The sequence below is a fragment of the Schistocerca cancellata genome, chromosome 10 (genome assembly GCF_023864275.1).
Source record: "Schistocerca cancellata isolate TAMUIC-IGC-003103 chromosome 10, iqSchCanc2.1, whole genome shotgun sequence".
Lineage (NCBI taxonomy): Eukaryota > Metazoa > Arthropoda > Insecta > Orthoptera > Acrididae > Schistocerca > Schistocerca cancellata.
This window is the reverse complement of record NC_064635.1, coordinates 58,451,992-58,476,719: the sequence shown is the minus strand read 5'-3', so window position 1 is coordinate 58,476,719 and position 24,728 is coordinate 58,451,992. Positions and strand designations below refer to the sequence as shown.

The following is a 24,728-nucleotide window of genomic DNA, read 5'->3' as shown; positions in this document are numbered from 1 at the left end:
TTAGAACTTGGTTTCCATCTGAGCTCTTGATATTCATACAAGTGGTTCTCTTTTCTCCAAAGGTCTCTTTAATTTTCCTGTAGGCAGTATCTGTCTTACCCCTCGTGAGATAAGCCTCTACATCCTTACATTTTTCCTCTAGCCATGGCTGCTTAGCCATTTTGCACTTCCTGTCGATCTCATTTTTGAGACGTTTGTATTCCTTTTTGCAAGCTTCATTTACTGAATTTTTATATTTTCTCCTTTCGTCAATTAAATTCAATATTTCTTCTGTCACCCAAGGATTTCTACTAGCCCTCGTATTTTTGCCTACTTGATCCTCTGCTGCCGTCACTATTTCATCCCTCAAAGCTACCCATTCTTCTTCTACTGTATTTCTTTCCTCCATTCTTGTCAATTGTTCCCTTATGCTCTCCCTGAAACTCTGTACAACCTCTGGTTTAGTCAGTTTATCCAGGTCCCATCTCCTTAAATTCCCACCTTTGTACAGTTTCTTCAGTTTTAATCTGCAGTTCATAACCAATAGATTGTGGTCAGAGTCCACATCTGCCCCTGGAAATGTCTTACAATTTAAAACCTGGTTCCTAAATCTCTGTCTTACCATTATATAATCTATCTGATACATTTTAGTGTCTCCAGGCTTCTTCCATGTATACAACCTTCTTTTATGATTCTTGAACCAAGTGTTAGCTATGATTAAGTTGTGCTCTGTGCAAAATTCCACCAGGCGGCTTCCTCTTTCATTTCTTAACCCCAATCCATATTCACCTACTACGTTTCCTTCTCTTCCTTTTCCTACTATTGAATTCCAGTCATCCATGACTATTAAATTTTCGTCTCCCTTCACTATCTGAATAATTTCTTTTGTCTCATCATACATTTCTTCAATTTCTTCGTCATCTGCAGAGCTAGTAGGCATATAGACTTGTACTATTGTCATAGGCGTGGGCTTTGTGTCTATCTTGGCCACAATAATGCGTTCACTATGCTGTTTGTAGTAGCTTACCCACATTCCTATTGCTTTATTCATTATTAAACCTACTCCTGCATTACCACTATTAGATTTTGTATTTATAACCCCGTATTCACCTGACCAGAAGTCTTGTTCCTCCTGCCACTGAACTTCACTAATTCCCACTATATCCAACTATAAACTATCCATTTACCTTTTTAAATTTTCTAACCTACCTGCCTGATTAAGGGATCTGACATTCCACGCTCCGATCCGTAGAACACCAAACGACGTCCTCCTGAGTAGTCCCCGCCCGGAGATCCGAATGGGGGACTATTTTACCTCCGGAATATTTTACCCAAAAGGACGGCATCATCATTTATCCATACAGTAAAGCTGCATGCCCTCAGGAAAAAATTACCACTTAATAATTCTTTAAAAGACATCCTTAACAATATCTTCAGCTGCTTTTTCTGGAATGGGATTTATTTTAACACTTGTGTCATCTGCAAAAAGTACTAGTTCTGCTTGCTGAACGTTAAGTGAGAGGTCATTCGCATGAATAAGAAACAGCAGAGGACCCAAAATTGAACCCTGTGGGACTCCCTTTGTGGTAACTCCCTATTCACTAGAATTTACCACCCTCCCAACATTATTGGAGTTATTCAGCACAACTTTTTGCTTTCTGTTTGTTAAGTGTGATTCAAACTAGCTGTATGTGTAGCCTACAATTCCATAAAACCTGAGTTTTTCTAAGTGTGTAACATGATCTACTCAGTCAAATGCCTTGGAAAGATCACAAAAAATACCAACTGGCGATAATTTGTTATTTAGGGCTTGTACTATTTGATGCTGAGTAAATTATTTTCACTTAAATGTGAGACTACTCTTGAATACACAACTTTTTCGGATATTTTAGAAAATGAAGTCAGCAATGAGACTGGTCTATAAGTATTTAAGTCACTCTTGTCCCCTTTCTTATGAAGAGGTTTGAGAATTAAGTATTTCAGTCTTTCTGGAAAAATTCCCTGTGCTAGTGAAGCATTACATATATCACTAAGGACTCCACTTACTAAATTAGAACAACACTTCAAAATTCTGTTAAGAGATTCCATCAACACCACATATATTTATAATTCCCTTAATTTCAGTGGGGGGATGTTGTTGCTATTTCTAAAGGCCTAAAGTCCTGGGGAATGACATTTTAAACATTCTTTTCTTTTCTTTTTCAGCTGAACCCTTTAATCCTATTTTTGCTGCTACACTTAAAAAGTGATTTTTAAAAATACTTGCAACTAGTGAATTTTCTCTCACGTCATCATCATTTCGCTTTATTTCTATTGTTTGTTGTGCACTGTCAGGCTGCCCCGTCTCCCATTTGACAATATTCCATGTAGTTTTAATCTTATTATCCACATTATTAATTTCTGTCACAACACGTAAGCTTCTTGACTTCTTAATGACTTTCCTTAAAATATTACAATATCTTTTGTAGTAAGCAAGTACTGTCAGATTCTGACTTATTCTGGCCTGTACATGTATTTCCCTCTTCCTGTTACACCATATCTTAATTCCCTTAGTAATCCATGGATTATTTGACTTTGTAATGGCTTTTTTGGGTAAAGTTTCAGAAAAGCAACTCTCAAATATTGAGACAAATTTACGGTGGAATAAATCGAATTTGAACCAGTTTGTCGGGGACCGGGAAGAGTAAGAAGTCTGGTTCTGAGATGGAGCTGCAGCTCACACTTCTCGACATCCTCTACAAATTTTGAGTCATTTCCTCGACATCTCTTTTCGCAATGATACATCACCTGCCCCACTCCCCCCCGTGGTCACCTGATTTATCGTCTTGCGATTTTTTTTTTTTTTTGGGGGGGGGCGGGGGGGGGGGGGGGACACTTAAAGGCCCGAGTGTACAAATATCACCCCGCAACACTGCAAGCACTTCAGGAGACAATCACCAAGAAGTGGCTGCCATTCTACCGCAAATATCGTTAAGAGTTACAGACAACTTAGGCTCTGTCAATGTGTGATCAGTGGAGGATACCGTTTACAGGGCATATTTTTAAAAGTGACTAATGTAAAATGGCATGGTGTCTGTTGCCCACAAATAAAAGTATTTCTCTCTGTCTTTCCTTGTTTGTAATTACATTGTGAAACACTGGAGGTCTTTTTGGTGTGTGCAGGCGCATACAGCTGTTGTAGATCCACAGCTCATCTCAAATTTATAAACAAACAAAAACTTCAAAAATGTTTGTTTATTATCGTTCAGTACTAAAACAATAACACAAGTATAAACACTGAAATCTTCCTGTCTGCCTCAATGTTGCCACCTTCACCCTAGGCAAAAATCAGTACAGCGCTATCTTGAAAACCTGCACATTTGTAGCTGTCAAATTGTATGCTAGCTACTTTTGTGCCAAGACTTTCACTGCAACTGCCCCCTCCCCCCTTCCACACTGAGGCTGCCACCATTATTCTAGTGGCTCATATCATCATACCCATTACATCAAACGGGCCCTGTCACGAGTACAAAATGCCTCACGAATCAGATTACTATCATGTTATTTTAATCTTGGCTGAAGGCTAATTATGCAGATAATTCAGTGCATCCAAATGATTGTCTTCCAAGATATGTTAGTCAGGCTAGGGATAAATTCTAAAAGAGAAACTGAATACAAAGCCTTAAACCACATGAAAGAACAGGTAGAATAAATATAAGAAAAACCAAGCGGTGGCAAGTCCAAATGGAATAACAATAACATTTATGGCAACTGCTATGACTTACTTACATCGTAAAGCAATATTTTGCTAGGTACAGTGCCTTTTGAAAAGTCAATATATGGCTGCCATATGTACTTTAACTTGAAAGCTGGGATTAATTAAGTATACATTGCTATTATTGCTGGTAGTTAGGCTCCAGCACCCTGTGTGTGTGTGTGTGTGTGTGTGTGTGTGTGTGTGTGTGTGTGCGTGGGCGCGCGCGCTTGTGTTTTCATTGTAGAAGCAGCTTTACTATTTTAGCAGTCTTTTTTATTGTGCCTATCTGTGATTGCTTCCTGTATGTCGTGATATCTTTCGCATCAATCTATCTTTGGCACACCGTTATTAAACACAAGTAAAAAGATAGATATGGACAGGGAACAATTTCAGTTAATTTTACATTAGAACGAACTATTTTATGTAGAATTTTAGTTTATGATTTGTAAAGGAGATTCCATCTGAAGCAATTGTTTTAGAATTGATCGGAGTGGTCACAACTGATCTCAGATTTATGAAAAAAAGTGAAGTGTTTGGTAGAACTTTCATACACACTGGGTTGCCATTTCAAGAGTTCTCTTGCATTTCCTGTAATCTGTTGAAGCTGAACATATTATTTCTTAATTGCAATCATTTTTGGTTTATACCTGTTACGGTCTGTAGTGACATTTTCATTTTTGTTGTTACAAGTATTACTTCATAACCATACATTAAATTATTGGTAACCAGTCACAGTTATCTTCAGTGCCTACTTTAGCATTACTATATAATATCTGTGTAGCAACTCAGTTAAAGTAGTTTGTCAGGTGCTTTCCTTTAATCCTAGAACACTAAGGGGAGGGAGGAGGGGCTGTTACAGTGTTACTAAGCTGTCGTAAATTTTACTACTACATATTTGATTGAAAGAGAGTCACAATTTATACACTAGTTAATTAGAATTATAAGGCCTTCAATGGTATGCCACATGCAAAATGACAGTACCAGGTTGGCAGGAACTGCAAATTTGTACCAACTGCAATCATAAATTTTAGGATTAAGTGATCTAAGAGTTCAAATACAGTCCATTTCAATTATTAAGTTATCTTCAGGCATTTAAATTTTAAATAGACTATGAAAGTTGAAGAGTAATAATTTTTAAAATGTTTCCTGATGATTAAACAACACAGTGGTTTCTGCTGTTGTCCGGTGTACAAAGTATTTTACTACGTGATGAGATAATGTATACTGTGCTCTTTCCTGCATGAAATGAATTCAAATCCATTACTTTACTCTTCTAATATATTTACATTGTAAAGTAATATTTTACCAGGCACAATACCTTTCAAAAAGTCAATATATGACCACCATAAGTACTTTGAACACAGTTTTGAAAATATACCTAATTAAAACACTGTTTTTATTGCAGGCACTCCTGTGTGACCCACAACATTGGCAACAAAGCCTGACAACAGACATCAGCAATACTGCTCAGAAGGCTGCGTTGTCATGAGACAGGGAAGTTCCAACTCATCCTTTACAGGTGAAATATTGTTAGGCTAAAGGTGCTATGCAATGGACTAAAATCTCTGGTCAGAAAATGGACACAGTAAATGTTCTTGCAAGTTAGGAACTCTTGTCAGGTAGAATGGGCAAGGTGCGTGACGTACTTTTACTATAAAAATCGTATAGTGCCTTCACCTTCCAAAGGCACAAATCTTTGTTGTTGTTTATGGATGTAAGGCTCTTGTGCATAGTGGTGAAACCCATCACACTGATACTTTGTACAGAAAATGTGACGAAGTTGTAGGCTGAGAGTCCATAAAGGTTATGCTGAAGAGCACACTGTTTTCATTAAGGAATGGACATACATTGCTATTAGTATTATATATGTATATTGTTTAAATGGTGTACAGCCTTTTTTTAAAAATCTGTATTTCTTATATTAATTATACCCCTTCCCCCTCATTAGCTGTAAGTTTCACTGCAGTGTGACATTAACACGACTGACAGATAGCATTGCTGCAGCTGGAGCTCTAAGGAGAAAAAGTATATTATCAAGTACACGGGTTAAATACCCTGTCAGTCCACTGTACATAATTTCTGTCAACTCTTTCATTTAAGAAAAGTTACATCATCTCCACTGCAAGCTGGCTAGAGCAATAAAAAGCCATTACGTTGCTCCAAGTTCACACTGTGTTTTGGTATCTGAAAATGGGAGTTGTTTCACAGACAATTCCAAAATTGTTTATTTTGGCAGATATGAGGAGAAAAGGAAAGAATTTTATTTGGAGCAGTGCTAGGGAATATATCATTTTTTAAGTACCTGTAAGTCATAGATTGAGTATTGAGAATTTTGCTATCCTCTGTATTTTAACAGAAATGTTAGTTACTTTAAAGAATTTTATTTTCTCATTTGTGATAAATGATACAAATGTACACGAATGCACTAGACAACGTATGTTGATACCTACTTTTAGTTTCCCCCACACCCCCCTGAAGAGAAAGCACTCAGCTCTGGGAAGTTATGAGATACATTCTCCCAAAGACAACCATTCCAAACTGTATGTGCCTGTAGCAGTCTGTAACAAGACATTTACAGATCGTAGAAGCTCAACTATTTATTGGTGCTATAAATTTCCAGAACTAAGGAAACATATTGGCATGTAAAGTTTGACTGTGTGACTTGAAGGAAAAAAATTACATAGTATTTCTCACTGTATCAGAGAGATCAATAGTTTTAGCTTTTTGCATTTAGTGTGCAGTGTAACCAAGTCCATGAAGTGTACAGTTTTCGCAACCCTGGTTTTGTCGGGGGAAAAATTTTTCTTCAGATACAAATTTCAACTGTTGAGGAATTGAGAGATTTCACATAGTAGCTGGTTTACATTCTAAATGTTTATAAATGCTTTTGATGTTAAATTTCATATTTTACAAGTTTTATTTCTATATGTATATTATACGCAATATTGTGAATTGATGAACAACTGTGAATGAAAGAAATGTAATCACTGTAAGAATTACTATTATTGGCTGTAGTTCCTTTCTATTCTTTCTTTATATAGCTCTATAAGTTAACTGCATCGACTTTACTTGTTAACTGGCAATCACTCTACACCCAAACAGCACTGAAGGAATGCCTTTAATTTCATAAACGTTTCATTTTTATTGGGTATTAGGAGCTCATAAGAACACCTAATTGTTTTGTTTTCTCGCATATGAAAATGTTTTCTAAGATATGGCAGGTTGATTTTTATACAAGACAAGCTACAGAACTCAGTGTTTCACAGCTTTGTCATTAATTTTAAGGTATGCTAAAGCAGGCACATTTAAAGCATGTTAACGATCTTTCATACAAAGAGAGGAAAGAACTTTTATAAGGTGATGGCATTTCACTCGATGTCAACCAGTACCTCAGGTAAAATTTTTACTGTGCTCTTGTTGTGACAAGTTAAGAGTCGAGGCCAACGTGGAAAAAAACAAGTCGACCTGAACTACCTGGCATTTACAAAGTTCAGTAAATAAACGAAATAAAATTGTAAATTTTGTCACTGCAACAGTTGCAGGACCTAATAATAAAATGTAGTGTGCAGTTATGTGAATGAGGGTATGCTGCGAATTTCCCTCGTATACAAGAGTAGGAAAGAACTACTTTCAGAGTTAAAGGTAGGAAATCAAAAGGCAGTTGTATGAGATGCCGGTAGGAAGTGCCAAATTGTCTGTTGTCTTTCCATTTCTGTTAGAGAACATTACAAATGAGAATTAGTGTGCCTGTGTTTTGATGGTAAATGTCGTTATGAAACTTAAGTGTAATCAGGTGAGTGAAAATTTAGTCATATGAGTTACTGAAGGAACAGTTCTGGTATGCAAGCACATTGTTTCTGCCATACCTGTAGCTACAATTTACTTCCATTTAAATAAAATTGGGAGAGACGTAGTCTTTCCATACTGAAGTCATATTGCATTTAAATGCTGTAAAAAAATCCCATCATTTTGCATTGTTCATATTTCTTTGTCATAAACATCACACTCAAAAAACATTTCCTAACTGACCAACATCGGGCATGATTTTTTATATAAATATTAATTATTACGTGTAAGTATTATTAAAGAGAAGCTAACTTGTAACAACTTTTGTTTTATCAGTGAAGTGTGTTTTAGATAAACAATTGTACAGTTATTTTTATTAATATATTATTAATGATATTCCACACATAGACTTCCAAATAAGATATGACTATATAAATATATATACATATGACTATAAATATTGTGTATTGTTATTAAATTTCATTGTTCATTTCTATTTTCAAATGATAACTTTTAAAAAACGACGAGAGAATGGATCACAGTGCTCAAAGTTCTCGTGAATAATATGTTTTAGCAATGTTATGTAACTGGTGATGAATTGGCATACCATAAGAGTGATCATGTATTTTAAAATTTATTGTACATACATAACGGTTGTTTATACCCAGAGGGGGCAATTTTTCTGCTCCATATATCAATAAAAAGGGAGTAACGTTTTTTTCAGCTGTGTCTGAAGATTGTTCTTGAAAATTGTCACCAGAAAGAGGACTGTGTATATTTCTGTTGTGTCATTCTTTAGTAAAGAGTACTGATACATAGGAAATGTGTCGTCTTGTTTCATCTGTTGTGGACTTCATGCATCCTCCAAACTTACATATCACCCTCAACATATATTTGTTCTTCACTTGGGTTTGTGTGTGCAGTTGTTGGAGAATGAACTTGGGGTTGGGGGGGGCTGTTATTGTCACGGTGGAGTTTATTCTAAAACAAAGTTTTATGAGAGGCTAGGTGGGGGATTGAATAAATGAAAAAAAAAATTGAAGTAGTTGTTGTGCTAATGAAGGAAAAGGTGCAGAGAGAGAGAGAGAGAGAGAGATTTACTGCTAAATTTAACAACAAATTGTACATGTATAGACTTGGGTAGTCTGACCACCCGACAACCAATACACCCCCCCCCCCCCCCCCGCCCCATCTCCCTCCCTCCCCTGGCTAACAGTAGTTCGTATTCTGCTGCTGTGTGTGGGGAATAAATGCTATTCATATAAGACTAAAATGACACACTACAAGACAGGTGAAACTCTGACCTCTGAGTTTCTGGAGAAGTTTAAAAAATGAAAATGATGGAGAGACAATGTTGTGGAGGGCGGAGTATGGCAACAGAAATATGAGATTTCAAAAACAAATGTGAATTTTATTAGAAACTAAGTAATAAGCTTACATGAAATTTGATTTAATCTTCTTCAAAAGTACTGTCCTCCGGTAGCAATGCATTTATCCCAATGCAGAATCTGCGATTGGAAGCATTTCTGGAAGGCTCCTTTTGGAAGCGCATTCACCTGTTCTGTTGTGGTTGTCTCAATGTTCAGACCAGTGTCAAGACGTTTTCGTCTAAGCTCTGTTAATTTTTGGGAAAAGCCAGAAGTTGCATTGTTTAAATCTGTTGAGGCGGATGTGGACAGACTTTAACACTTTCTCCACCCAAACCTCTTGCATAAAAAATGAGGTGTGGCACAGCACATCGTCATGGCGAAGAAGGAAGACTGGCCCATTTTTCTGATCTCTTTCTTCATACATCATTTGGCAAATGTTGCAGCATGTAAAAGTCTTGTGTTTACAGCTGTTTCTCCTGGAACTAACTGTGATTGGACTCTGCCCTCAATATCAAAAAAGCAATGTGCATGACTTTGATATTAGATTTTCAGATTCATTGGCTTTCCACTGGGGACTCTGAATTTGCATCTTGGGGTCATAAACAAAGACCAAAGTTGCAAATTTGGATATGGAGTCTGGATCTGAATGTAAATGATCCTTAAAGACTGTACGAACTGGCACACAATTTTCCTTCTATTCATCATGCAAAAGATTGAGCAAATTATCGATTAAAATTCTTTACATGGACCTGTACCAGATGCACAGTTCTTTGATAACCTCTTGAATAGTTATACACCTGTTTGTCCAAACAACTTTTCCCATTTTTTTTAAACATTTTCTTCTGTTGCTTGCCTTCCAGCAACTCATTTCTGTTCTTCAATCACTCATATGACTTGGAAACTGTTTGCACCTTAAAATATAATTTATTGTTCATGCATTGTTTGAAATCTGTAGTACAGGGCAGACATGGTAAACACAATCTTATTCTAGCATCTCTGGACACTGACTGACAAGTGAGTACATGTTCCAACTTGACATTGCCTGTCTCAACGGATCTGGCAATGGTTGTAATTTCAGCAGCTGCTGCTAAAAAAAGTGTATTTTTTGATCATACCTCACACAAGAAATTAAGTACTTGTTTCCACAGAAAAACCGACAGCTGACAACTTATATTTTATTAATAACCTTGCTTCATTGTTAAAGTTCAGTCAAATGCCACACATGTTGCTATGAAGAGCAATTGTAGGATTTAATCTTCTCCACAGGCAGTTGCTAAACACTTAAGACTTTATGCAACTTCTATATATGAACGCAATTTGTTTAACTTCTCCTGCATTTCCATTGTGTGTTTCCTGAGGCACCTGTAAAAGATGCTGCGGGTTTCAGGAATAACTGTAGATAATAACTGGATATGCACTGACTTGGAGGGCTTGATAAGTTCTGTTCTGCCAGTAGCTAGAAATATTAGCTATGTTAATGTCCATTTATTATTTCCAAGTGGTTACATTGGATATTGTAATATAAGCTACATGAAGTCATTTTGGAAACAGCTAGGCCTCTTCCCTTGCAGTTTCTCTCATTGTGAACCAACATTCTTCTTTGTTAAATGTGACCTGATGAGCTGTAGCAGCTAAGAAAATAATTTCTTGCCCATTCTTAAATAATTTCAGTAGTTGCCAGTTCCCAGCTCTTTCAGTAATTAAGTATAAGTGAATTTCTTCCTCTAAAGAAGCATTTCTGTTCTCAAAGTTTTCTCTCTCTTTCCAGGCCTTGGCAGTTCTAAAACAGTCAGGGCACATCCCAGTATTTTGTTGCATTCAAAAGCATCTCAAGGAACAACACTTCAACAAACAAGCAGCTGGTGAACAGGGTGGCATTATGATCACTATGCCATTGGCGTGTGTGGGCGCGCGAGTGTGTGTGTGTGTCGATTTCCTTGTCAAGAGAAACTATAGCAAAGCAAAATAATTAAAATTTCCATTTGGCATACTGTTGCATTGTGCAAGCTTTATATTTCAGTCCCCTTGCATATTTCCACCAGTCACTTACAGAGACAGGCCTTTCACAAGGAATATGGAGAATATTTCACAGTGAAAAAAGAATGCAGAGATCACAATTCCATGTCTTTATTAGTATGTACAAAGTATACTATCTTGATACCAGTGACACATCCAGACTCATTTATTCCACTGTATATCAGTGTTAATACAGTCAATGCAATGCCACTGTCACGCAGTCCCAAGACGAATGGAAAGCTGCTCTGGCTGGCTTGAGCACATTCGCATTATTGTGAGAGATCTCAGGAAAGCTCACTGTTGCTCCGATTGGCCACGCAGTTGTGCCATCTCCGATTCGATGCTTTCCAACTTCACCTCCAGAGTTGACACCAAATCCTTCAGTTCCTCTGACAGGGTGCCTGATGCCAGATCAGTCTGTTCTTGCTACATGGAAAACAACAAATTGGTAAAGAACAAAAGCAAAAAACACACACAAAGTACATGGATGATGATTACTACTACTATTATTATTATTAGACACTAAAACATTAGCTTTCGGCCACAGCCTTCATCAGAAAAGGAAGAGCGCGCCACACACACACACACACACACACACACACACACAGAGTCACTGACACGAGCAAGCACACCCCATGCATACGACCGCCTTCTCTGGGAGCGCAGGTCGTTAATGAATGAATGTGTGTTTCCTTTTCTGACAAGGCTAGGGAAATCAAGAAAATAAGAAATGTTTGGGTAAAGACATCTGGTGTATTTATTTTTAAGTTTTTGTGGAATTGGAGGACTCCAATCTGATTTAAACTTGCACACAAGACCGAGAAAGTTTTTATACATCACTTGCCTACTGTACAATCGAGTATTTGAAAACAGGGCACAAAAATGCATCAAGCTAACTCACCAATATATTACCTATTTGTTACTCTTCAATTTCCACAAACAGTATTTATTTCAAATATGTGTTCATGTTTACACTAACATGAAACACGAGATTAAATTTAAAGAAATCTGTTTTGTCTTGTACTTCTCCTACTGGTGAAACAATGTGATCTGTAAATTCATTTCACACATCCAGACTGTGGCCAGTTACTATGCAAAATGTGTGCAAACTTCAGAAAAAAACCTGGCAAGCAACTGCATTAACATGAAAGAAACTGTTTCCACCAACTTTTGGAAGCTACCTCTGGAAGTTTACAGAACTTGGTGACTGACTTGTTACGGGGTGTTTCAACCACAAAGAACTTATAGAAGCTACTTCTATAAGTAACTTGCAAAACTTAACTTGCTAGTGGACATGCACCTGAAGAACAATTACTTTAGCAACAACAATCAGATTCCAACTGTAACAAACACTAAGAACCTCCAGTACCTGTGAGATCTTTCTCTTCAGGAAAAAAAAAAAAACCTGCCAAAAATGCAGCCCTCTCCCTAAACAGGATTATTATTATTATGTGACAAATGTTTGGAAATACTCGAATTAAAAAAAGAATGACTAATAGCTCGAACAAAATTATTTTTTTGATCTTTTTGATAAGCAGCTTAGGTTAAATAATCATATGACGCAGTACACAGATACAGATAAGTGACAAAATTACGATCAATCTGCTTCCAGTGTCTAATTTCAAAGGTATAAGACACTGACAATGACTGAGAAAGAAAGGAGTATAAAGGTAATGTCACAAATTGCTACATAAATACAGAGTGTACAAAAAAACAATCATCCAATTTTTAAAAAAATCGTAACTATTATGTTACTTGAGATATGTGCATGAACAGTTTACTGTTGGGAAAAGCAAACACTCGAGTTTAAAAATGGTTCCCACTAGGTAGCAGCAGTGTGCACCCACTTCACTTCTAGTAAAAATTGTGACGGGACAACAGAAAGCATTTTGTGTTCTACGTTTTGCGCAGTGTGGATCAGTAATAACTGTTCAGCATGATTTTCGTACTGGGTATGGTGTGGATCCTCCTCCAGCACAGAGCTTTAGACAATGGCATGAACAATTCCGAGAAACACGTTGTTTGTGTAAAGACAAAGTGCCGGGCCGTTCCCAAGTGTCTGACACAGATATCGAATGCATCCGACGTAGTTTCACGAGTAGTCAGCAGAAATCTGGTTGCCGTGCAGCTCGACAGCTCAACATGCCCTGACGTCCGCCTGGCATGTGTTGCATCTATGTTTACACACGAAACCATACAAAATTCAGCTACTGCAAGCTCTTCATGAAGGTGACAGACAACATGTGGAGTTCTGTAATTTCATTCTTGACAAGATGTAGGATGACAGTTTTCTTACACACTTAGTGTTTAGTGATGAGGCAACATTCCATTTAAATGGAAAGGTGAACCATCATAATGTGAGAATATGGGGTACAGAACAACCACAAAAAAATTTAATGTATGTTGTGCAGTTTCACAGGAATACGTATATGGTCCATTTTTCTTTACCAAGAACACTGTCACAGGAAGCATGTATCTCAACTTGCTTGAGAATTTTCTTTTTCTACAGTTGGAGACTGATTTGAACGACTTCATTCACCAACAGGATGAGGTACCACCACACTGGCATCAGGATGTGTGGGAAATTTAAATCAAACAATTACCAAACGACAGATTGGTCACACTGGACCAAATGATTCAGCCTTACATTAGTGACCTTCAAGGTCACTGGACCTGACTGTATGCAAGTATTTCTTGTGTGTGTGTGTGTGTGTGTGTGTGTGTGTGTGTGTGTGTGTGTGTGTGTGTGTGTGTGTGAGGGGGGGGGGGGGGGGTTACCAACAACAATGAATGAACTGAGACATCGCATAACAGCAGCTATGGAAGCTGTAACTCAAAGACATGCTGCAGTGTGGGAACAATTAGAATACCACACTGTCATATGCCATGCATCTCAAGGGGACCATAATGAACACCTATGAAAAGGTAAAAAAAAATTTTTGAGTTTCCTGTTCATCAAGAAACAAAATTCATTGTATATGTTTATTAGTTTCAGAAATATAGACATGCCCAATCGGATGATTCTTTTTGATATATCCTGTATGCTGATTACACTCTCTTAACAATGAAAATGTGCCAATTCTTGCTGCTCATTGTAAATGGTCTACAGTATTACCATTTGAATAATTTTCTATGTTTATTCTACACATGTATACATAATAGTATTCAGTCACTTACAAAGATGGACAGTTTGAGAATGGATATGGTCCAAAAGTAGTCACCATCAATAAAGAAAACTTCCTAATGCAATTTATAAAGGTATTCCATTAATTCTTTCACAAATTGGGTTGTTCAATGACTACCTAATCAAAAATGCTATATTTTTCAAGATGTTAATTAAAACTTTATGATTATCTCTTAATCCTGTATGCTAGTGCTGTCTGAAAGGTAGAGTGTACCTGCAAAACAAACAAACACACACACACACACACACACACACACACACACACACAGAGCACCATCTATTTTCTGTTCCTTCACACCTCTGTTTCTTTCTCTCTTTTTTCTGTTATATGCACTTTTTACATGCATACTACTTTGACAGTACTGCACATAAACAATGGAGAAAACAAAGTCACATCTTACCTTAACCTTTGCGAGGACACTTTTAAGGGATAGTCTTCCTGAGGACAGCATCTGGAGGCCCTGGTTTGTCGGAAACTTCTGGAAGCACTGGAGGTAGGCTGAACAGGAAACAGTAACAGAAAGTGAGAGGATGCAGAAATACAAAGAAAACTTTTACACAAAACACTAACAAGGGTAACTTACAGACCGCCCTGCCATCTTTCAGTGAAGACATTCGAACAGGTCAGGTCAGACAGGGACAAGACACACAGCATAGGTGGCGATCCGAGCAAGGCAGCTTCCCTAACTGGCAGCACAGCTGAGCTGATCTGGCAGCACCAGCAGTCCCTTCCTCTCCCACTCCCTCTCTCAAGTACGCCCCACACAAAAAAATACCTTTGATTCCTCATCTCTCGTAAGTACAAAATATATGTAATATTTTAACAAATTCACCGGTTGCCGAGTGTGCAGTGTAATAGGATGGAGTCGAATTTCTGGGCTCAAACCTTGCTAGTAGTATACATTTACTTTAAATGGAAATTGTTAATTATCAAATACTAAATAACATTTTTTTTATTTTTAATTACCAGTTGTGTGAAGATAAATTAAAATTTGCTTCAGAAATGGTGAAATGTCCTCCTGCAATATGAAAAATACCTCAATAATACTGTTAAATATCTAAATAAATATCTAAATAAAAAACATTTGATTTCCTGTTTGATGTTCCACATTTGTATATTAAATTATTACGCTTGCGTTTCCATGCAAACGGTAACTAACTCTCGAGTAGGTGCACTTATGTACAAATGCAGCAACCACAAATAACGTGTTGTACCATTCCATTATTGTTCTACAATTGTGTGCCTGGTTCTATTCCTTCAACTAACACGGTGATAGACTTTTTTGTTATACGTCCAAGTGAGCAGCAGTAATATAAAACAAACAGCGAGCCAGGTGAGAAAAAAATTCACGATCCGTTCACGAAAAAACACAGACTGCCAGCTAGCAGCACATAATCGTAATGAGGTAGTTGCCTACAAGATAATTAGCAATGGTGTGTGTGTGTGTGTGTGTGTGTGTGTGTGTGTGTGTTTTAAGCATGGATCCGAGGTGCTTTTTAATACCCTGAGTGGGTCATTACTATATGGTAACACTTGTACACACCAATGGAGTGATACAATGGAAGTTTATTTTTTTGTTGCTGTTGTTTAATTAAACTAAGATTAAACTGTGAATTTGCTTGTACATGTTAACATAAATGCAGCTACCCTTTACATGTGTATAAATTACATTGCATGCCCACTCATGTTATGAAAATTGGGTTAAAAAAGATGTTATTTTTATTAAAAACTGTTTAGATATTTGTTAGTTAGTATTTCCATTTCTTTTTAAGAAGAAGAAGAAGAAGAAGAAGAAGAAGAAAGAATGCTACAAGTGAGATTTGAACCAGATACTTTAAGATCACAATCTTATTATGCTAAATACTCAGCTATTGACAAATCTGTTAATGAAACAATAAATGTTTCATGTTAACAAAGTTCAGAGGTGTGTTGTGCTGCTTGAGTAAACTGCTGTCTGGGTGCTGAGCTTCAGATACTATAAGTATGAAGAAAATCGGAGGAGACAGCACTGTGTGAGGCTTCCTTGTATGTAACACATAATTAACAGAACGATAGGTTACTGAGCATGTGCACAACACTTGCCTCACTCCCAGGTATATCAGCTGCTTCTGAGAATCAGCAGAGCCAGCATGTGGCACACCCACAGAGCCACACTGAGAGACCACGTCAACAATAATCAGGCATTTATCATTGGGGGGGGGGGGGGGGTCGAACTAAAAATTTCTACTGAAGAACTGAGATCTCAATTCATCATATATACGATTTTCTTTCTCTGTGCACACACAGAGTCCAGACACATTAAGTTCATTTGAGCAATGGTCCAAACCTTTTATCCCATATATATCTTCAAAAACTGCCATTTGGCAATTGCTCCGAAATGCTATTAACTGCAAAGGGCTCAGAATTTGATGACAAAGATATTCAAGTGCCTTTTTTTTTTAGCCACAACGTATGAGGACAATGTTAAAATAGATTTGAATGGCAATGAAACAGTGTTTTACATAAAAAAAGAACATATTTTTCAATCTAGTCAGCTGTTATGGCATTGAACTCTGTCCAATTTTCCCCATAACATGACATGTATAATTCTGTAAGGTCTGCCTAACACTCTCGTGTACTGCTGTCAAAGTTTTCATTTCTCGGTCACTCTTTTTTTTTTTTTTTTTTTTTCACACATCTCCTGAGAGAAGGGAGAAGATGACCCCCCCCCCCCCCCACACACACACACACACACACCAATGAAGGAAAACACCACTTGGTGATTTTTTTGATCATTTTAAATCCGACGAACAGATTATTTTCACATGTAGTGGTTGAATATTAGTTTGTCTAAAAGGGTGTGCATTTTACAACACTAGACCTAATGACCAACTCGCCATTAGCTTGAAAACAGTCACTACAATATATATAGTGATACAAAAGACTTTTTTTTTAATTGTCTCAGCAGTGGTCACAGGTGTACTGAGAGATTTTTCCTCCTGCTCCTCTTCTGGTCAAGCCTAATTTAATATGAAACTTCCTGGCAGATTAAAACTGTGTGCCGGACTGAGATTCGAACTCGGGACCTTTGCCTTTCGCAGGCAAGTGCTCTACCAACTGAGCTATCCAAGCCCGAGTCACGCCCCATCCTCACAGCTTTACTTCTGCTAGTACCTCGTCTCCTACCTTCCAAACTTAACAGAAGCTCTCCTGCAAACCTTGCAGAACTAGCACTCCTGAAAGAAAGGATATTGCAGAGACATGGCTTAGCCACAGCCTAGGGGATGTTTCCAGAATGAGATTTTCACTCCGCAGCGGAGTGTGCGCTGATATGAAACTTCCTGGCAGATTAATGCCGGACCAAGACTCGAACTCGGGACCTTTGCCTTTGCTCAAGTGGTCAAGCACTTGCCCGCGAAAGGCAAAGGTCCCGAATTCGAGTCTCGGTCCAGCACACAGTTTTAATCTGCCAGGAAGTTTCATATCAGCACACGCTGCAGAGTGAAAATCTCATTCTCATTTAATATATTTTTCTACCCAGCTGGCAGAGCCACACTTGCATATTAACCAATAAAAAGAACACTGTTTACATCACAAGAAACACTGGCCATAGTATTTCCAGCAAATGAAGTGGGACTTTGCCTATTTTTGTGCAGTGTCACAGGTGTTTTCATTTACAGAATGTTGTGGTAAATTCACATTTCATCCACAGCAACAATCATAGTATGAAATCAGTTGGATTATTCTGAAAATGGTCCAAATGATTATTTTCGGAACTGCTTTCAGTCAGTATTCAGTAGCGTTGCACCCATTTTAAAGAATTCTATCTAACAGTTAAATTTTTTTTTTACACAGTTGTTCTGACATATCTGTGGTGTCAGTTATTTAAAATACCTTTGATAGCTGATCACCTAACTGTGTTGTTACACAGCTTATTATTTTACACCAGCTGAGTAACCGGCATTGCCCAGATATGTATTTATTTAAATTCCAGTAGTCCATCTCTTCTTCTGCCCCCCCCCCCCCCCTCCCTTCCCTCCCCCTTTTCCCGTCCTCTGTGTCATACAATGATACAAATATGTGAACACTGTCTGCAAAATCTATTGTGAATCCAGTTAGTAGTAAAGAACTGAAACATTAAAATGTCATGCCTGATGCGAAATAAACAGCAAAAATGCAGTAAGCAATAAACTTTTTTCCTAATTATGTGAAAGGTGTCAGCAAGAAAATATTTTGTTAAGTTTTGAAATTATGTGTAAAGTTTGTTGCAAGTCATTAAGTCCTCTAGTTCACAAATACTGGACCAATAAAATCTGGGTATTTGTGCATCGTGGCCTACACTTCTTTTGCACCCCCACCCCTTTGATGGGTATGGTTCTTACACCCACAGCAATTCTTTCCAGACAGGTGATTTGTGTACTAAGTTTTATTGAAATCGGCCCCGTGCTTTTGGAGATGTGGAATGAAGACACATATGTACATAGGCCTACATTTTTATAAGACGTATGAATATCTTTTTTTCTGTAAACAAATTTTGATGAAATGAAACCTGTGCTGACATTAGCAGCGAAAACCTCACAGAAATCTGTCTCATAGTTTTGGAAAGTAATGTGTTCAAAGATTGACAGACAATGATTTTACAGTTTTGTTGCCAGTACAGATAAGCCCTGCAAACAGAAGAAGCAGAACTATTCTATTGACAAATGTATGCATAAACATAAAAAAAGCTCTCAACACCACCATCTGTGTGCAAGACAGAGAAATTTTACCACTCCCCCCCTCCGTGTTAGAAGTGAAATTATCTGAAAGACCCAAATTATCCTCCAATACACATGACATATTCTGATTCTAATAACTCAATAGCTCACTTCCTGTACAGCTTAATACATCCCCCCACCCCAAACCCCCAACAGCACGAATGTTCTTTATTTATTCATTTTGATCGGCTGTTGTACACTTCATTTAACAACCATAAAATGTTTGACAAATGATAAACTACAACATTGTTTATAGAATACATATACTTTTACTTCCGTATACCCATAGAGAGTAAATAATCAAGAACATAAAGAACGTCAACAAAGATACATACAAAGAAAATGAGGGATGCCAATTTTCTTTAAACACATTCGAAGTGAAATGGTCCTTATGGATGTGGAATAAGTCAAAACATCTTAAACATATTTTCATTTAATAAGTAATAACAACCTTTCAAAAAATACATTAACATACAATGTACGAAGTTACATATATTTCTTAGGCTATTGTAGCTATGCATCATCACACAGAAAATCAGTTTACAATGCTTATTTACACTGGTCATATTACTGCACTGCAGATTTGCAGGTCAGATTTTATGTAACTCATGTTATTTGATATCATTCATAACATAAGTACCCACGAGTCAGTTCTACTATGAAATTCATCAATGAAGGAAGAGTTGGCCACTAGCAATATACATTATGCTACTCTTAAACTGAACTTTATTACTAGTTAAACTTTTAAGGCTGCTGTCACATTACTGAAAATGTATGTTCCTCAAGAATGGACACCTTTCTGGACCAAAGTAATTTAAATCTTTGTGAAGATTATTTCTAGTACTGATTCCATGAGCTAAGCTATTGGTTTGAAAAAGAGAGACATTATTTATGACAAATTTAAGTAATTGGTTAGTATCCCCAGTTCCTGAGCTCACTCCACAAATAGTTCATGTTGTAAGTAGAACTATGTGAAGTTAGCATATGGAGTTTGAAAATTTAGCATTTATATTTTCAGTGTGTTTATGCATTTAAATCTCTCTCTCTCTCAGACACACACACACACACACACACACACACACACACACACACACACCATAAAGAACACACACACACACACACACACACACACACACACACACACCATAAAGATTAAGAGCATGGGCTTAAGGACAAGTCACTGGAGGTCTGTGCAGAAATATTGAGCCATGCTGCCTCTATAGCCGTCCATAATCGCAAAAGTGTAGCCGTTGCAGGATTTTGTGCCTGGGTAGCCAAATCATCCCCTAAAATTATCCAGAATGTTCTTCAAACCCATTGGCCAATGACATGGCACACTGTTGTTTGGAAACATGAAGCCCACGAATGGCTGCAAATGGTCTGCGAGCAGCTGAACGTAACCTCTTCCAGTCAGTAATAGGTTCAGCCTATTCCGTGTAAACACAGCCCACACCATTACGGAGTCACCACCAGCCGGCACAGGGTCTCGTCGACAACTCGGGTCCACGGCTCAGAGGTGTCTGTGCCTCACTCGAACATAACAGTCAGCTCTTACCGACTGAAATTGGGACTCATCTGACCGGGCAATTGTCTTCAGTTCATCTAGGGTCCGATCGATACAGTCATCGACCCGAGAGAGGCACTGCAGGTGACAGTGTGCTGTTAGGAAAGGCACTTGCGTCACTTATCTGCTGGCACCAAATTTCGCTGCACTGTCTCGATACAATTGTTCGCTGTACTTCCCACATAGATTTCTCTGGTTATTTCACACAGTGCTGCTTGTCTGTCAGCACCGGCAATTCTACACAAACGCTCCACTGCCGCTGCTCTCGGTTGTTACGAGAATGCCTGAAATTTGGTATCTCAGCAGACTCTCGATACTGTGGATCTCAGATACGAATTCCTTAACAATTTTCGAAATGGAATGTCCCACGTGCCTAGCTCAAACTGCCATTCCACATTAGTAGTCTGTTAACTCCTGTCGCGCAGCCGTAGTCAAATTGCTAACCTTTTCACACGAGTCAGCTGAGTACAAATGACAGCTCTGCCAATGCACTGCCCTTTATACCTTGTGTATAGGATACAACTGTCATCTGTACATGTGCACATCAGTAACCCACGACTCGTCACCTCAGCGTATACCCACGTAGCGTTGGAGTAACCAATTTTTACACTTTCGAAACATTTCACATTTATAACATATGCAAATTTCATGTAGCTCTAGTTATGTTTTTTGACTTGCAAACTAACTTGGCTCAACGAGTTAGCCGACAAATGATCTCGTATGACATTCTGAAATCGAAGTATGCTAGCTTTTTTATGTGCACGTCACCTCTGTCGGACAACATCTGCCCCGCATTTTTTTTTTTTTAACTTGGCTCGATCAGTTAGCCAAAAAATGATCTTTTATAACATTATGAAATGAAAGTATGCTAGCTTTTTTGTGTCTACGTCACCTCTGCCTGACAACATCCGCCCTGCAAATAAAGATTTCTTTAGGTGCTTTAGCAGTTCTGTTGTATGCTCCTTCCATTTGAATTTGTTGTCCAACTGTAATTGCAAGACTTTAATACTGTCCATCACTTCTATCCACTTGTCGTCATATTTTAGGAGTACACTGGAGGGAAACCTCTCACGGGTTCTGAACTGAATATAGTGTGCTTTTCCAAAGTTTAAGACTAGATATGCAGTACCTCGACAGTTTATTCGTCATCACTACACTCAATTATCTCGTTATTGTCTTTTTCACTTTAACACCACAAATATTTGAAGGATGAAGCAACCTCTCTGAACTGGTTTAGTTTCCCAACAAGTATTTGTACACGCTCGTGCAGTTCGCGTGTGTGAAATTTTATTGGACACACACAACACCTCGTTTTAAGGTGTATCTATTCCTGTCTTTGGTCCACCGTGTGGTTACAAGAGAAAAGACACATTCCAGACTCTGAGAAAAAAAATGCGGGTTTTGAACAAAGGAAATCATTTGTTGCTATAATTAACCAGAAATAAATGAGACAGTAAATACTTTTGACCAAAAAATTTAGCTTTCATTTGGTAAGTTTATTCTTGTGTCATTGGCAACAGCAGGTCAACTTCCTACAACAGAAGGCCGCCTCAGTCATCCAGTGAGCAGGAAGTCTACACATATCGACCGGTACTTAAACACCCATAGCTTTCACCACCCTGTATACTAAAAAAGTGTTCTGAACACGTCAGTTCACAGGACAAAGATTATATCTGACGACGGCCATATAGAGTCTGAATTTCATCATTTGCAGCACACTTTCTGAGAAAATTGTTACAACAATGGAGAAACTGAAGCTTTCAAGTGCCACTGATGAAAGACGCCTGGTGAATCGGCGTATGTACATTCCTTGCATACTGTGGAGCAATTACTAGCAAGATAGGGCAAATGCTGAGCAGACACAGACTGCGACCACTGTTCCAGTCCGCCTCCGAGATAAAAGATATGTAACACCCTCTCAAAGACAATACAGGTCTTCGAGATACTGGCGCGTGTGGTGTCCCGTGTGAATGTGGTAGTATTTACACAGGTCAAATCATTCACAATGTCACAGAGTGTTGTGCAGAGCATTCAGACATATCAAAACAGAGAGGACTCGAGAAGTCAGCTGCGGCCGAACAGTGCCTAGAAAACGGGCATAAAATACAATTTGAAAAAACAAGAGTTTTGGCTCAAATAACATCGTACTGGGATTCTTTTATCGAAGAAGCAGCCGAAACTGGAATAAACCGCAACAATTTTAACAGAGACAGGGGTACACACTCAGTAGGGCACGGGAGCGGGCTCTAGACTTTAGCAAATGCAAAGACGTAGGCTCGACGCTCGGAGGGATGCGGGAGCGCCAGTTTCCAATGGGGCTGGCTGCAAGCGCCACGTGAAGTCACTCGGTCCTGCAACAGAACGGAGCTGCTAGGAGCTGCCCGACTCAGCTCTCGTGCTTGCGCCACTCTGGCCCTCTCTAGAAGATTCCAGACACTGTCATTACATCTATATAAGCAGAACACTGTGCCAGCCCTTGGCAGTCAGTGATTTCAATTCCCGATGACGATGACAGAGAGAGATTTCGAAAGCTCCAGTGTTGAATCAAAGTGATGCAGCTCGTAAATTGAGAAAATTTTACTGAAGCACGCCACCACAACAAACACGGAGGACAGATGTGAACTTTGTCATTAATATATTTCCTTTACGATCTCCATTCGGCACATGTGTCAACGAACTTTGGCAAGTGACTGTCTCAAGTTGTCAGACTATTTTGTTTACAAGTAGATGAGATAAGATTATAGACATATATTTTTTCTCCATTGTTTCACAGTCAGGAGATACTTGAGGATGCAGAACACATCATTAAACAAGAATATGTAATGCAAGTTAAAAAAAATATATATATTCTGATGCCTTTCCACAGATCCTAAGTCAAATGGTCTTCACGAGTATCGAAGAACTCATTTAACAGGCAATAACAAACTTGTACAAAACATGAAAATAATATATGCTAAGGTGCATACAACAACTTTTAGGCTACTGTAGCCACACATTATCAAACAGAAAATAAGTACGGAACATTCATTTACACTGAACGGACAATGCAGAAGTTGGAACATGGTTCTTAATAGTCAGAGAGATCACCACGTGTTTCCACCTATTGCCATATGAGGGTATGTAATGCATGCAGGAACATTGTCAAATATGATTGTTTTGGTGGACTAGATGTTCTGGTGTAGGGAGGCGTAAAGTTGCATAAGCACACTGACTTCCAAACCTTTAAACCCAGTACACTCACCAATCAACATTACTGACACTGTACTCCTTCCATCCATGTGTATCTTCACAGACGCTTTTGGCACCAACTTCATTTCTACGGATGAAATTGTGTGATTGTACTGATCTGTGCAAATGGAGTAGTTCTCAGAATGGAAAAGTATTTGGCAATGGAATGGCCTGTGCATCCCCCCCCCCCCCCCCCGCCAGCCCCACCCACAATTTAAATCCCATCAAGCATGTGGGGGATGCATCGAGGAATCTATTGCAGCACATCCATACGACTAATGACAAACCAGCAGTTGTCAACTGTGTTTGAGGCTAAATGGAACACACTACTACAAAAACTTATGGTCAGTGTGGAAGGACACTGGAAACATCGATTGCCATCCTTGGTGATCACACATACTATTAAGAACTGTGTCCCACCTTCTGTAATGTCCAGGAGACAATCATGGATCGTGGCAAGTTCAGTGTAATTACTGTCTTTGAATGCGATTAGTCATTTATACTCCTCTTTATGAAAAAGTACACAAATGATTATGGGGAAATCTGCAAAATATTTTAATAACACAAGCGTGAAAGTAAATGCTCTACTAGAAAAAGATAAAGTCAAAACAGGTAATAAACAAAGACAATTTGAGAAGTAGTGAAAGAGTCTGGTAGAACCAGGGATGAGAAAGAGCAGATAATTTTAAGAATGAGTGGTAAATGTGTAGTATTACAAAATGTTTTAACAAGCATTTTGTGACTATTACTGAAAACATGGTATTGTCAGGTACAGTAGATTGTGCCACGCAAGATCGCAGATCGGACATTACAAATGACTTCAGTTATACGAATATGGACCTCACTACTCAAGTTGAAATAATTTTCATCATAAAAAACTTTAAAATCAGAAAGTTTCATGGTTGTCATAGAAGAACACTTTTCAGTTAACTTTGTTAATATTTTGAGTTTAGTAATGTATTAAGTTATTTGTGCTAGCAGACATTTATCACATTTCCTAATTGGCTGATGTTTGCTGTAAATAGTATCTCTGTATGAGAGAGGAGAGAAGAGATACTATTGAACTTCTTTCTAGTTTCGTTTTTTCCAGAATTCTAGAAAATTTTAGAAAAGTTCATAATGCAAGCA

At 38.1% G+C, this 24,728-nt stretch overlaps 2 protein-coding genes across 2 annotated transcripts in view; one reads left to right on the top strand and one right to left on the bottom strand.

Annotated features, from left to right (window-relative positions):
• Positions 1-8,324, top strand: part of LOC126106441 (protein PALS1-like) — a 614,066-nt gene extending 605,742 nt beyond the window's left edge. The window contains exon 14 of the mRNA XM_049912721.1: positions 5,121-8,324. The gene's annotated coding sequence lies outside the window, so the exon portion shown is untranslated. The remainder of the gene's footprint in view (positions 1-5,120) is intronic.
• A 2,658-nt stretch (positions 8,325-10,982) lies between these two features.
• LOC126106334 (tetratricopeptide repeat protein 27) overlaps positions 10,983-24,728 on the bottom strand; it is a 115,114-nt gene continuing 101,368 nt past the window's right edge. The window contains exons 15-16 of the mRNA XM_049912583.1: positions 14,473-14,570; positions 10,983-11,313 (exon numbers count right to left, since the gene is read on the bottom strand). Of these exons, the coding sequence (XP_049768540.1) occupies positions 11,182-11,313; positions 14,473-14,570 (230 nt within the window). The 3' untranslated portion in view covers positions 10,983-11,181. The remainder of the gene's footprint in view (positions 11,314-14,472; positions 14,571-24,728) is intronic.